Here is a 14,217-nt window from a genome sequence, read left to right as displayed (position 1 = left end):
GCAGCCTCACTTCGTTCCAGGCGACTTGTCGGTCAGGTCGATGTGACAGGGCAATTCAGCTGCGAGCGCGCCGGACCTCGCCTCGAACTTTTGAGGCTGTTGTCATCGACAAACGAGGGCCGGCAACAGGGGTCCGCTCACCCGCCTCCGTTTCACTGGCCGGCCTGTCGGACCGCGTCGGCTTGCTCGCCTCACCTTTATCCGCACATTCCTCGGAACTTGCCAGTCGTGCGTCCAATCCTCGGCATCGGGACTGGGGTCTGCAAGAGCAATGGCAGATCGCATCGAACGGCAACTGCTTGGATAGGCGAGAGCGTTCTTCTTGGCAGCGTCGTTTGCGGATCCTCTTGCCCGGATGCGCAAAGATCGCTTCGCCCGAGAGCCCGAGCCGGCCACGGGCCCGGGGCCTGGCGGCGCTAACTTCGGTGTAGCTCCGGAGCATGCAGCCGGGGAAATTGCGAGTGCAAGAACAAAGAAAACGGGAAAAAAGGGGGTTTCAATGTATCCGTCACAGGTGACGTGTTTGAGTCCGACGTGAGAGGGAAGAAAACCGCCGAGATGGTTGTCGGCGGCGTCTGTTTCCGGCAGCTTGAGACCGCCAACGGAGCTTGTTCCGACGGTGGAGCCCCTGCCTCTGTCACCGATTACGCTAGTTACTCCGCACGGAGTTGAAGCTTGCGATGCTGCGCCCCCGGCTTTGCCTCGGTCTTCCCAACGCAAATGGTGCAAATGCCGTCATGCACCTGTACACATACTCCTCTAGTGGACGGAATAGACGACCTACACTACCTTTGTGTTAGCGCAACGAGTGGGGTCCCTGTTGTGACACGTCAAAGCACGGCCGAGACCGATCTTGCTTGTGTCTTCCCTCGAGATGGACCTACACTAGGCAGTGGTGGCAACGGCGGCTGGCTTCCATGTTTCGTCTCTGACAGGGCACAATATCCGTGCCGTCTCAGCGCTGTGATTGGTTGCCCGAGTCAGTTCGAGTTTTGAGGTTTTGAGACATCGGTAGGTTGTACTGTGTACCGCGGAGCCTTCCTCGCAGCATGCACGCTTTCGTCACAACCGATTCTGCAGGGCACAGCAGGGACAGCTGCCTGCCGAAGGAAAGTGACGCTTGCACATACACGTCGACTTGGTGTCCAAGACATTCATTTCTGTCGGTCCGGGAGGGGAGCCGGCGTGGTGTAACGGCCGTCATACATGTACTGTACAAAGTACGATGCAAAGTTGGAGTTTTCACATGTGAACAAGTCTGCCTCCGAGTTGGCTGTCTGCGGCCTCTCACAACCTGGGAGATCGCCGACGATGCCGGTCGTTTGCAGTGGATGCCGCGGCGAGCAAATGGCAGATTGAGGAAACGGGAGGGGCCTAATTCGAAACCCAATTGGCTGCAAAACCACGCATAGCGTGTCCCGGCGGTGCGGTTAGGGGGTGTTTGGTGCAGGCAGCTGCCGGGGTCCTGCACCTTGCGATTGGCCAGCCGCCCCGGTTCGCAGCCTGGGAGACAAAATTGCTCCCAGATCCGGAATGCAACGTCGGCGCAGCAACTCGATCCTGCAGCCCATGGCAAACTGGAGACCCAAGCTGATCACGGAGGTAGCGCCGAGGGAGGGGGGAAGGGGGGAGGGGGAGGGGTCGGAGGAGAGTCATTTTCTTCAGCTGCCATGGACCGAATGTTGCCACTGCCGACCGGAAAGAAAAAAAAAAAAGTGGTTTCTTCAGGCTTTCTCGGCGCGGTACACTAATCCGTATCTGCCCCAATACGGAAAGCACTTCCGAGAGAATTTTTTTGTCATTGCTCTGTAAAGAAAGGTTAATCCAATGATTACCTACCTACATAGCAGATTCTACCTCCGTTTGCCCAATCGGCAGACCAAAACAAGGACGGGAGTCCTGGATCCCATTCAGGGGGTTGGAATGTCATTCAGCCACAATGGCGCCGAGGCTCTCGGAATATCGAAATGCCTCGATTTTGACTGGCAATGCATGTCCATTTTCAAAGAGCGCCTCCAACGGGTATCTCCGCCGCCTGCATCGCATCCACCCTTACCTCCGTGCTGTGGTAACACGCCCTTCCGCCCGCGCTGAACAGTCCATCTTTGCCCGCATCGCAGCAGAAGAGAAGGGCTACGTACAGATACACCGCGCCACCCCGGAGCGAACAGTCAGACCAGCCAACTTTGACTTTCCCCTTTTTCTTTTCCGATCCAAGAACCATGCCGTGTAGCCATGCCGTGTCCAATCTCATCACCCCATATCTTCTTCGTCTCCCATCATGTACAACATGGCCCAGTCGTTCTCGTATCGTCTCTTCTCTCCACATTCCCGCTGAGGTTCGCCGTGATCGCCAATCGGACGTCTTGTCGTGCGATATACGCCGAGTCCGCGTCCCATGAATCTCCCTCGCGGGAGTGTGCGTGTTGTATGTGTGTGTGCCTGCCATTAAGCGGGACGTCCAGCTGCGTGTCTCGCTTTCCCCTTCCCCGTTCCTATTGGAACAAAAGCAAGAACCTCCAGAACTCCAAAACCAGCAGGGGGGTTTGACCTCCCCCTTACTCCCTTCATCGGGGTGCCGCAAGGCAAGCTTCTAATCCCCCTTCTCTGTGATAAGCTCCAGCCCAAAGTAGGAAAACAACAGAAATCAGAAAACCACCCCGCAAGCAAAGCAGCCAAGTGAATGGGAGGAATGCACCGCGCCTGTAAACCACCCGTCTGTTCTTACAACTTCCGGCCGACTCCGCATAGTAGACACTCAGACGATCCAGCAACTCCCTGCCGGTGCCCGTAGTACTTTGAAATCGTCAAACGGTCGAAGATGGCAAGAAGAAACAAAATCAATAAAAACGTAAGTCAGGCATGTCAGCGAGGGAGACAGTCTGGTGGCACATAGCGTCTTGATGAAGGTAGGAACAGATGAAGGCATTTTGGGGTCAGCTAGCAGCAGAAGCCCCAGGGAATCTCGGTTCCTTCAGCGGCGGCGGTTGTTCGACGATCCTTCACCACCACCGCCGCCGCCGGCGGGGGATGCGCTCGGAGGCTCATAGAGATCCAAGCACTGTTCGAGAACTTAGGACAATGTTGTCAGCCACACAAACGTATCCAACCAAAGGTCCGAGCGCTACCACCGCAGGGCGATTCCACACATACTGTCGACGATCTGTTCTTCCCACACGCCATATTGGTAATCGACGAGACCGTGGCGCTCAATGCCGTCGCAGAGCTTGACCAACTCCTTGCCCATCTTCTCCAGCCCTTCCCGAGGGATGAGGCTCTGGGAGCGCTGCAGCTGCTGTCCGGACTCCATCATTTCTTTCTGGCGTTGGCAAATCGCCAACCAGGCATGGTTGAAGTCATTCCACATCTTGATTCGCTCTCCATGCAGATTTTGGTCGTCAGAAGTAAGGCCTAGACCCAGTGGAATCCGTATCAGCCGCATTCCATTTGCTGTCGGGTGGAAAAGAAACACCACGTCGGTGGCCAAAAGAAAAGGAAAGAAAAAAGAAAAATAAAAAAAGGAAGAAAAGAAGAGAAAGAAAAGAAAGACATACCCAAGTCCACAACGTGCGACAATAGCCAGTTTGACACATTGAGGAGGGACTCGCTGGCCTCCGCAAGCACGCCGTTTCGGATGTTCTGAAAGATCTCCTTGAGTGCCGATTGATAAGCTGCGTACGCTTCGTCCAGGCCTTCGGCCGCGGGATACTCTTCCTCCATCCTCACTTCGGCTGCTGGGGTGGATTGCGCCGCCATCCCTCCAATGGCAGCCATGCCACCGGTGGAATAGCCATGCAAGCCGGGCTGCTGATATACCGGGGTGGCGCTGGAAGACGCCGTCTGGGCCTGCAGGGTCGACGGGGCCGGCGTATTGGCTGGCTCGCTTGAAAAGTAAGGGGCCGTGACATCCGTTGCCATCATCGGGAGTCCTGCAGCCTGCCGTGATGGAAACTGCTGGCTGGCATCGTACACGGCGGCGCCCTGCGGACCTCCCGTTTGCTGCACGTTGTACATCATTGTCGGGGTGTATGTGCCCCCAAAGCTCTGTGTCTGCCGCGAATCCGGCTGTCCGTAGTCCGCGGTGGAATGGTGATAGCCCATGGCACCCTGCGGCATCGCCGTTGTTGGAAATCCGGTTGCTGACGTGTCCTGGTAATACCCGCCGTAGCCAGTCGAGCCGCCCATTCCCCGTGCTGCCCCGGACGGTGACGCACCGAGTGGCGCGGGCCTGAATCTCTCCCCTTGCGCGGCCCCAAAGGGCCGCCGTTGCTGCGAATGGTCATGCAGCGCTTGATGGTGTCGCGAACTGGAAGCGGAATAGACGGGCGGTTCATTCTGCCTCCTTTGGCCCCTGTTGTCGTCCATGCCCCTATCAGGTCTGAGCAACCGCCCAACAACCGGAAAAGCCCCTCCCAAGCCCACTCGGGAGGCCGCTGCGACTGGAGCAGGAACGAGTCCGCCGATGCAGAAGCCGGCTTTCTCGGCGATCAGGCCCCGGAGTCGTCGTCCCAAGAGCTTCTCGATGTCGGCAAAAGGCGAACGTAAAGAATGCGGCGCGCCGAGGAAGAGGAAGCGTCGGTCTATTCCCCACTCGATGTCGACCGCCAGAGAAACAGCTCACAATCCTTGATGGCAAAAACGTAGCCAGCGGCGAGGAGAGGAGAAAGCGCGGCGCAGATTTTCTGTGATAGGAGTCCCGAAGAGCACACCGGCGCAGGAGGTTGCCGAGAGCGAGAGAAAGTTGATCTTTCCAAAATGGCGAGACCACGTGCGTGCTTCTTCTCGCAGCTGAAGGCCGGTGCAATGCTGACGATTGCGTGCCGTCGCAATGACCCTGAGCGCTGGTCTCGAGGCTCAAAAGTGGGGATGGCGAAACTCTCGAGTAAGCTAGAGAGAGGGACTTGACGCGCGAGTGACGGATAAACGTTAGGGTTGTGTGCAGAGACCGGGATGGACGAGTTCGCTCAATGGCAGCAAGGACTGACTAGGGAGATCCCAGATCGCGAGACGAGAAGCAGCGGCCTTGTCTTCTGACTCAAGAAAGGCGTTTCTCCGAGGCCTACTGCCAGGCCCGCGCCGCGAACAACTTCGATAGCAAGCGCTCGGACGGCGCCGGTAGTCACGATGCGGTCCTAGGCTCCGGTGGCGGACCAAACCTCTGCCGTTGCCAGGTCCGTATCCGGAAACACGCGGTAAGGCAGCGAGCGTCGGTAAGGCAGCGAGCGTCACGGCGTTTGTCTGCTATAGGCCGAGTGGTGGCAGAGTTTTTGGGGCAACGGAGCTGTTGAGGACAGGGGACCGCCGTCTTGGGAAGCGGACCGGGACCAGGTTGGTTTCCCATGCAGAGGGACCGGTTTCTGCGCCCACTCGCTCACTGGCAGATATTGACCTGGTGCACCGTTCTGCAAACAACAACAGCGCCTGTCTCGTCTGCGCGGCCCGGTTGTGGAGAGGAGACGTCGGACGGCCGCGGGCGATGGTCTCAGATGTCCAGCAGAAACGCAATGCTGGCTTGGGAGTCCCAGGCAAAGGCCCAAATGCCAGCGGAAGACAAAAAGCAAGGCGACGATCGTGGAAGGAGACGGTGCAGTCCCAGTGGCGGTCGATGGTATACATAAACGCAACCAATGGGGAAGAGCATGTCGAATGGATAGGTCCCAAGGTCGATCCGGAGGGTCAAAGGCAGGGCTCCACGAAAGCGGCCATTCCATTTTAGTTCGTCCGGGTGGACTACCAAGTACTGTGTACGGGTGTGTACATACCTGGACGGAGCGACTGCTTGGCTCAGACATAAGAGGAGTGTCTCGGAGAGCGCGTTCGAGAATGGGTTCAGAGTTCAAACCAAAGCTGGGCCGAAAGATCTACAGCGACACCCCCCTGCGGGGGAGACGCCTCACACTGCAGGGACTGGATCGCTGGCTCAAGGGGGGCGGACAGATCTGCAACCGGGAGGCTTGCCAAGCTGGGATGTGTGTCTGCAGCGAGAGAATGGAAAGGGTAGACACACACACGTGGTAGTAGTTGCCTAGGTAGTCTGGTGCCGACTGGACTGATTGAATGAAGCAACAGAAAGCCGGAAACGATTCAGTTAGGGAGGTGCTCTCCGTCCTGACCGATGCCGACGGTCTGGGCTGATACACCCGGCTACCCCCGGGTGTGGCTCCTTCCCAAATCACACCAGCCAATGCAGAGGCTAGTCTCTCTCGGCGGTGTCCATGCCCGGTACTGGGCACTGTGTACTGTGTGCTTTCGTCTCTTAGATAGGAAGGCGCATCTGTGTTCGTTTGATACCTGAGGTATCTCCGTACCTTAGGTTGCCAGTAGGGCGGGCGCGAAGCTGCTTTGCTACAAGGTCCTGGGTAATGTTGAAACCAGGACCGCCACTGCGGGGAGCCGCGCCGGATGGCGAGGAACATGAGAAGTTGCCAGAAAAGCCGCGATGCGCGATGGGAAGAAGGAACCGTCTTTGCGGAACGTGGTTGCAGATGTCTTGAAATGCTTTCTCTACCAATCTCGGAGCCAGGTTGGCGAATCCGCTATTGCCATCATACCACCGCATCCTCATTTGAGAGATCCGATTTAGGGTATGGGCAGTTGCTTACAGGCCCACACGATCGGGGTGCCTTCCGGCGGTCTCCTGGCAGGTGAATGGGCGAAAGCAGGAAAGATCAAGGACAAGGGTCCGAGGGGCGAATGGGTCTGTTCTGGGGAAGGGGCTTTGTTGTGGACGGCCATTGCCGGGAAGGCAGACGCTTCAAGGGGGCCCACTCATGCCAAACAAACTTGCCTCGGTGAGCCGGGTTGCCTGTGCGTGCTTACTTCCTCCGGAACCGTACCTTAGACATTGCCTGCCTGACCTGCACTACCTTCCATGACAGAGTCTGTGTGGTGTGGAGAAGGAAAGTACAATTCGGGCAGCACATGGTAGGTATCTCGGCCCGGTGCACGATGCTAGCATGACGCCACGCTGCAGCGTTGCCAGCTAACTCGCCCACTGCAAGACAGGTAGCATACTACCTAGTAGTGTAGGTCGGTTATAAACCCTTGTTTAGGCGCTCAGTGTGCCCACGAACAAATGCAATGGCCAGGCCGCAATCTTCTGCCTTCCGCCCTCTTTTTGGGCTACACTACGGATTACTTTTCACATTGGCCCTGGTGGGGAATCTGGGCCATCGCCCTGGTTCTTCCTCCGCTTTGCAGCGTTCGTTAGGTCGGCAGCCCCAAAGCTTCTCTTCGGGCGAAGATCAACCTCAGATTTCCAGTTCCTCCCTAGGTCCGATTTCTCCCTCTCGGTCGCCTTGGGAACTACCCCGGTTTGGCTTGCGGAGGTCGGCTGTGAAAATTTGGTAACCTCAGTCCTTATCATCGCCCGAATCGTAGTAGTGTATGCGTCATCGGACATCCAGCCGCTCCCCAGATGAAGCAGGCGACAGGCGCAGAGGGGACGTCCAAAGCTGCATTGTAGATCCTTGTCCGTGCTCAACCTGGAAGTGGGCTGCAGACGCAGGGCGACCGGGGTTGAGTGGCTCAAGTTTCCAGACCTCCCTGCGCCCACGAATCAGGGCCTGCGTCCACGCGTCTTCTGGAATCATTTACCGAACACCGACGGGAAGGAGGTATGGCTACCTTTGGGTGCGAGTCAGTTGACGTGCATGAGGATGACATTAGCCGGAAGCCCGCACATGGGCAACAACGCCGGCAGAACCCGTCCAATGTCGGCCTGCTCGCTTTTGCTTGTGCTGCGGATAGTTACCTGAGTTTCTGTGATATGCTTCTCGGCGTATAGGTAACTAGTTACGACTAGTTAGGGGGTCTCTCGCCCGCTTCGCGGGCAATTGCAATTATTGTTCCCCATTTTTGTAATGCCTATGTTGCTTTCGGTCATTCCTGGCTACCTGCGTTTACCTGCACGGGATCAGGATGACCGTGGTGCCCGCGATGTGCCTGCGCAGTGCCCAGTGTGCCGAGGCCGATCTGTAGTCTTTTTGATCAAGGAAGATTCCTCTGCTGCTTACGAACGAGTTGGTTAATAGTGGCTCGAGCGCGCTGCCGCCCGCATGAATGAACTTCGCGCAAGATAGAAGAACCAATGTTGCCTGGGTCGCTTCAAGCCTCACTATAGTAGCAGTCAATTTTCTGTCGCTGGAGGGTCGACATTTGCGGCCGGGCCCGCCAACCCGGAAGCGTTACCCGCCGGAGCGACGGCATGATGTCAATGGGCCAAGGCGTACTGTGTAGGCATAGCGAGATGCTCGGGCCTCACCTTCCCCCGGCCCGGGCGTCCTTCGCTCGAAACACGTCCATGGGTTCTCATGTTGTGAGGCATTCGCCCCGTTGCTGCGCTCCTTCACTGCGTGCCGTGTATCATGCATAGTACAAGTACACGGTCGGCGGCACGCTCCAACCATCGACCAAGTTGGGAAAAAAATCAACCAGTTGTCGTTCAAATCATCTAACCAGGTCAGCCGCATGACTGGGCTTGGCAACGTTAAAATAAAGTTGTCGAGAGTTACCTCCGTTCCTGCAGTAACGTCATGTTGGTGGACCGAAGCGGATAGCCTTCCGCACACCATTTTTGTTCACAGTAGTTACCTAATGCGCTCCACTGCAGCACATCACGGAGTATTCCGTACAGTACACAGTACGGCCGGCACCCAGTGCTACCCAGTGTACGGAATAAATCTAAAGAAAATCTCGCAGCCTCGCGGCACCTTGGTATCAGTCAACTTGGCTATAGCCAGAGTGTCAGCATCCATCCACCCTCGAGGAGGGAAGACCCATATAATGCGAGAGGGTATCGGTAAGGGTAGTAGTGGCCTCTGGTTCCAGACCGAGCAATGCCAGCCGGCGAATGCCGTACCAAAGAGTGGAGCATCCCGGGCATGGACAGGCTGCCAGACAGACGGTCTTATACCGATGCTGCCCTTACTCTATATTATGTGGCATGGTGCACAGGGGAGCTGCAAGGGGAAAGGAGGGTCGGCAACGGGAGGTTGTGGCCGGCATGTTGAGATCACTGCAGCCGACAGCCGCCCGACATCGCGCGGCGTTGCCGCAATAAGCAAACGGGTGGGAATCACAGCGTTGAGCAAATCGGTACTCCCTGTGACTTACTGCCTCTCCGGCCGTGAACAGTGCGTGTGGGCGATCGGGGCAAATTGCTGCTTTGTGAGGCCAGAGCTTGCAGACAATCCAGGGCGGCGGGGCACGGGGGGCACGGGGGAGCCGGGCCAGGAGTGTCACGTTTCATACCCGCCCGCATTCCTCAACGGCGCCTGCTTTTTTGGAAAGGCGGTTCTGACAGCTTGCCCGCCCGGGGGGAGTTTGACCGCTTGCTCCATCTGAGACGCCATCCCAAGCCACCGGCACCTCGACCTTCATGCCGTCTGAGCCGGACCACCCAGGCAGCGCCGAGAACAAAGCGCCGACTCGGCCAACAGCTCGGTAGCGGATACGGATCTGGAACGCCCGATGCCTTGTATTGTACAGCTGTTTATTGGTTCAGTTGGTACAGAAAGAAACGCTTACAGAGAGCAAAACCAGGTGATGGTGATCGGGCCGAGCGCTTGGTCGTCCGTGCACATCCAGCGCAGCAACACACCGGTTTGCGCGGCCCGAACTATCTCTTGACCCATGTCTGCCCCTTTCTCGCCTTGACACGGCCATGCTTCTTCCTCTCCACCCTCCTCGGGTCGCGCGTGATGCAACCGGCTGGGGAACACGGTCAGCGGAGTCCGCGATCTGGCGGTAGCCGGTTAGATCCGCGTGTCACTCACCTCTTCTTAATGCCGGCTTCAGAGCGGGTTCGTGAGCTAACAGGGCCTTTGCAATGGCTAGCGTGAGCGCTTCGGCCTGCCCGGTGGTGCCGCCCCCCTCAACCCGAGCCCAGACGTTGTATTTGTCAATCCGATCCACCGCGTGCAGTGCCCAGACGGCGCTTTCCCGGTCGTGGACCCGGCCGAAGTAGTCTGCCAGAGTCTTGCCGTTGACCAGAACCTGGCCGTCGCCCTCGACGACGAAAGCGCGGGCCGTCGAGGTCTTTCGTCTGCCGACTCCGAGAGCTCGCCCGAACTTGTCGATCGGGATCGGGGCCGCCACGTTGACGAAGGGCTGCACGTCGCGCTTGAAAGCTTGCAGCGCCTCCGTCACTTCAGCGGGCTTCAGGTCCGGGTGGATTCGGTGCAACTTCTTGATGACGGTGAGACACCTGGCGTACTCGAGCGCCTTGACCGGCTCGCCAAATGACAGCTTAAGGTCGGGCAGCGTCTTCCAGGCGACGCGCTCGGCGTCGGCGGCCGGAACCAAGGGGAGATGAGCGTATTTCCTCGCCAGCTTCTCGAGCGCGAGGTAGCGGTCGTTGAAGCCGGGAGTGCGCGAGAAGTATGACGGCGATACGGGCAGCGCTCGGGCATGTTGGGCAATCTTGAAGTCCTTGATGCTCAGTTGACGCCCGCTACCGATTCCGGGGGCGGCGGTGATGGAGCCCCGTTCGATGTCTCCGGCTTCGTGAGTATCGGTGGACAAGCACCGCCGGCTCCTTCCTCGTGAGAGCAACGGGCTCAACTGCAGTGATTGGAATTGCTGTTCGAGCGTCTGCCGTTTCCCAGCATGAATTCCCCTTGCGACGCCGCGGAGGGCGGCGGTGAGCCCTTGTGTTGAAGATGCCATCATTCCGTGCTGGCATCACCCGTCATTCTCGGGGCGCCGCGCCAGGAGTGTCGTCGGGACACGGGATCGGTTTCGCTGCGGCCAGCGGTCCTCGGCGGAACAATTTCACAACAATTTTTCCAGAGTCCTTGCGGGTCCGGGCGCAGCCTGGCTGCGCCTGTGAGGAGCTCAAGCCAGATTGCGGCCCCGTCCCGTGCCTCCGACACCCTCCAGTCAGAACGCGGCAGAGCTTGGACCCCACCTTCACTCAGGTTCGTTACCCCGCCAGATAAATTTTCTGTGAATCACCATTTCGCTCAGCGACAGCTCCCCCTCGAACCATCATCAGCCTTCTGCCCGACCGCACCTGCGCACCTGCAGCACAAGAAACGATGGCGTTCGGAAAGCTCTACACCTACGCGGTATGCTGCGCGGTTTACTCGTCTGGCGCTAGATTTCTTCACCGGCGTCCCCTGTTTTGTTTGGCCGCCCTGTGACTGACTTTTCTCCCCGCCTGCTCAGGGCAACCCCCGCTCCACGGCCATCCGCGCCGTTGCGAAGGCCAACAACCTCGAACTCGAGGAGGTCGAGAGCGACACCAAGCAGCCGAGCGAGGACTTCGTCAAGGCCAACCCCCTCCACAAGGTCCCGACCTTCGTCGGCTCTGATGGCTTTGTGCTCACCGAGTGCATCGCCATCGCTGTTTACGGTATGTCGCATTTCGCGCTTCCCCGCCGTGCCTGCCCCTCTTCTCCCGGCTCAGCTCAAGCTTAGCTGCTGCCCACCTGCGACGATGATGATCTAGGCATTTCAATAACAGTTATCCCTATCTGAAAAACAAACGCAATGTTGACTTGGTTCTAACTTCTGACCGTCTGGATTTCTCTCTTTCGCTTGGATTGTTGCTGCATGCGCGCATCTCGCGAGCCCTGAGCTAACGATTCCAATCTTCCAGTCACCTCCCAGAACGAGAAGACCACCCTTCTCGGCAAAACCAAGCAGGAGTAAGCCCCCTGTGTGCGTGTTCCCTTGGAATTGGCCGCATCGCTGACGGCGCTGGCAGCTATGCCTCTATCCTGAGATGGATGTCGTTCTTCAACAGCGAGGTGCTGCCCAAGCTCGGCGGTTGGTTCCGCCCCCTTCTGGGCAAGGACCCTTACAACAAGAAGGCCGTCGAGGAGTCGCAGAAGGCTGCCCTCGAGGTCGTGTCAATTGTCGATGCCCACCTCCGTGATAACACGTACCTCGTCGGCGAGCGTATCACCCTGGCTGACATCTTCGCCACCGGCCTCATCGCCCGTGGTTTCGAGTTCTTCTTCGACAAGGAGTGGCGCCAGAAGAACCCCAACGTCTCGCGCTGGTACGAGACGGTCTACAACCAGCCCATCTACTCGGCTGTTGCTCCTCCATTCTCCCTCCTGGATACCCCCAAGTTGACCAACGTCCCTCCCAAGAAGGCTGAGCAGCCCAAGAAGGAGAAGGAGGCCCGCAAGCCGGCTGCCCCGGAGGCCAAGCCCCAGGAGGAGGAGGAGGAGGAGGCCCCCGCTCAGGCCCCCAAGCCCAAGCACCCTCTCGATGCCCTCCCCAAGGCCTCGCTTCCCCTTGACGAGTGGAAGCGCCAGTACTCCAACGTGGACACTCCGGAGGCCCTGAAGTGGTTCTGGGAGCATGTCAACTTCGAGGAGTACTCGCTCTGGAAGGCTGCCTACAAGTACAACGATGAGCTCAAGTTGACTTTCATGTCGAGCAACCTCATCGGCGGCTTCAACAACCGCCTGGAGGCGTCGCGCAAGTACCTCTTCGGCTGCGCGTCGGTCTTCGGTACCAACAACGATTCGATCATCGAGGGTGCCTTCGTCATCCGGGGCCAGGACTACCTGCCCGTCTTCGATGTTGCTCCCGACTATGAGAGCTACGAGTTCACCAAGCTCGATCCCACCAAGCCCGAGGATCGCGCTTATGTTGAGGCTCAGTGGTCGTGGGATAAGCCCATCGTCGTCAATGGCAAGGAGTACCCGCATGCCGCCGGCAAGGTCTTCAAATAAGCCAGAAAATAGGAATCTAGCGCATTACAGGCCGACCGTGGCCGTGTGCTTAGACTATGGGATATGACTGATGAACGGGAATGTACGGGACATTACGGGACGGGTTCGGGCCCGCTGGTGGCTCATGTGATCTTTGATATCACCGGCAGTCAAGTCGAGCATGGCATGAGTCGACGAAATAGACACTAGCCGCCGCATTCCGCGGGGCCTGCTGCTGAATGAGCCTGCCCTCCCGCACCCTAACAGTCTTATTTGATGATCATCATGTAGCACGGGTTGCCCTACGTGGGACACAGCTGCGCACCACACGTTTCAAGGTGTATCGCCTTTCTTCCTGCGCCTCTAATCCTACAAGAGCCCCATGCCGGAAGGACAATGCCATCTAAGCAACAACCACCTAACTCCTATTTCCCTGTGTCCTCGCCCTCCAACCCTCGTCATGGTGAATTGGGTATCGAGCTTGCTATCCCTTGTGACAATTGCTACATGCAAAGACTTCGGAGCGCGACAGCAACGAGCCATGCACCGGTTACTCGGCGCAACTTTTCTGTCCATCTCAGCCCTGCGCCTCCTCAATACACCATAGCTCATCACGTCAAGCAGGATGGAGCCACTCGCCCTCTTCTCGGCTCCCCCCCTCTGAATCTGACGACAACTCCCATGGTAAGCGAAGAAAAAAGCGACGGCTACGCACCGGGCCCTGATATGTTTCCTTTCCCCGGCCCCATCGTGAACGGCCGCGCCCGGATGTACGCGCTGACGTCGACCTGCCAGGCCAGCACGCCGAGATACTTGGCCACGCGCGCCAGCACCTGCTGCGAATCCTCCCCCTCCAGCTCCTCCTCCCAGGGCTGCAGCTGCTGCTCGGCCGCGAGGTCGCCGGCGAACTCGGGCAGCGTGACGGCGTTGTGCGGCTCGCTGCGCGCCTTCTCCGCGCTGTCGTCGATCAGCACCGTGTTGCCCTGGTCCCAGCAGCGGGGGCCGGCCGGCCAGCCCGTCGCGCCGCTCTGCGGGTGGGCCGCGCGCACGGCCGGGTCCGCCCACAGCCGCGTCAGCCGCTTGTAGCACTGGGTGCGGCGGGCGTAGTCGGCGGGCGTCAGGCCGAAGCGGTCGCGGCCCCAGACGGCGACGACGCGCGCGAGGTACGCCGGCGGCAGCAGCTGCGCGCACATGCGCTGCACGTTCTCCGGCCGCGCCGACGACCAGATCACCACGTGGTACGTGTCGATGCAGTGCCGCAGGAAGGCCCGCGCCAGCGGCCGCTCGATGAACTTGGTCGGCGACCGCTTGTTCGGCCGGTGGAGCAGCGTGCCGTTCAGGTCGATCACGACCAGCAGCGGCTGCGGCGCCGGCAGCAGGAGCGGAGGGCAGAACGCCCGCATGAGGTAGGCGGCTGTCGGCTCGGGGATGCCGCCTGATTCGGCGGACGGCGGGGAGATGGCGTCGCGGGCTTCGGCGGTCGGGCTTGGGGCGGGACGCGACCCGTTGCTGGTGTTTGCTGCGACTGGTGCTGCGGTGGGCGGCG

At 58.8% G+C, this 14,217-nt stretch overlaps 4 protein-coding genes across 4 annotated transcripts; 1 reads left to right on the top strand and 3 right to left on the bottom strand.

Annotated features, from left to right (window-relative positions):
* Positions 1 to 2,395: 2,395 nt before the first annotated feature.
* THITE_2062598 (uncharacterized protein) lies at positions 2,396 to 5,129 on the bottom strand. Its single transcript, XM_003649548.1, has 3 exons — positions 3,555 to 5,129; positions 3,154 to 3,411; positions 2,396 to 3,072 (listed from the first exon to the last, which is right to left on the bottom strand). The coding sequence occupies exons 1-3, from the start codon at positions 4,363 to 4,365 to the stop codon at positions 2,975 to 2,977; spliced, it is 1,167 nt and encodes a 388-aa protein (XP_003649596.1). The 5' UTR covers positions 4,366 to 5,129; the 3' UTR covers positions 2,396 to 2,974.
* Positions 5,130 to 9,460: 4,331 nt separating this feature from the next.
* On the bottom strand, positions 9,461 to 10,787 carry THITE_2108253 (mitochondrial 37S ribosomal protein MRPS9). Its single transcript, XM_003649547.1, has 2 exons — positions 9,777 to 10,787; positions 9,461 to 9,711 (listed from the first exon to the last, which is right to left on the bottom strand). Exons 1-2 carry the CDS (start codon positions 10,666 to 10,668, stop codon positions 9,620 to 9,622), a joined length of 984 nt encoding a protein of 327 aa, XP_003649595.1. The 5' UTR covers positions 10,669 to 10,787; the 3' UTR covers positions 9,461 to 9,619.
* Positions 10,788 to 10,817: 30 nt separating this feature from the next.
* THITE_2108249 (elongation factor 1 gamma domain-containing protein) lies at positions 10,818 to 12,866 on the top strand. The gene is made up of 5 exons (XM_003649546.1): positions 10,818 to 10,919; positions 10,997 to 11,069; positions 11,170 to 11,356; positions 11,603 to 11,651; positions 11,711 to 12,866. Exons 2-5 carry the CDS (start codon positions 11,040 to 11,042, stop codon positions 12,690 to 12,692), a joined length of 1,248 nt encoding a protein of 415 aa, XP_003649594.1. The 5' UTR covers positions 10,818 to 10,919; positions 10,997 to 11,039; the 3' UTR covers positions 12,693 to 12,866.
* Positions 12,867 to 14,097, bottom strand: THITE_2108247 (uncharacterized protein). The gene has a single exon (XM_003649545.1). The coding sequence runs from the start codon at positions 14,072 to 14,074 to the stop codon at positions 13,379 to 13,381; it is 696 nt and encodes a 231-aa protein (XP_003649593.1). The 5' UTR covers positions 14,075 to 14,097; the 3' UTR covers positions 12,867 to 13,378.
* Positions 14,098 to 14,217: the final 120 nt, after the last annotated feature.

This window comes from Thermothielavioides terrestris, chromosome 1 (genome assembly GCF_000226115.1).
Source record: "Thermothielavioides terrestris NRRL 8126 chromosome 1, complete sequence".
In the NCBI taxonomy this organism is placed as follows: domain Eukaryota; kingdom Fungi; phylum Ascomycota; class Sordariomycetes; order Sordariales; family Chaetomiaceae; genus Thermothielavioides; species Thermothielavioides terrestris.
This window is presented reverse-complemented; position numbering and strand designations above follow the sequence as displayed.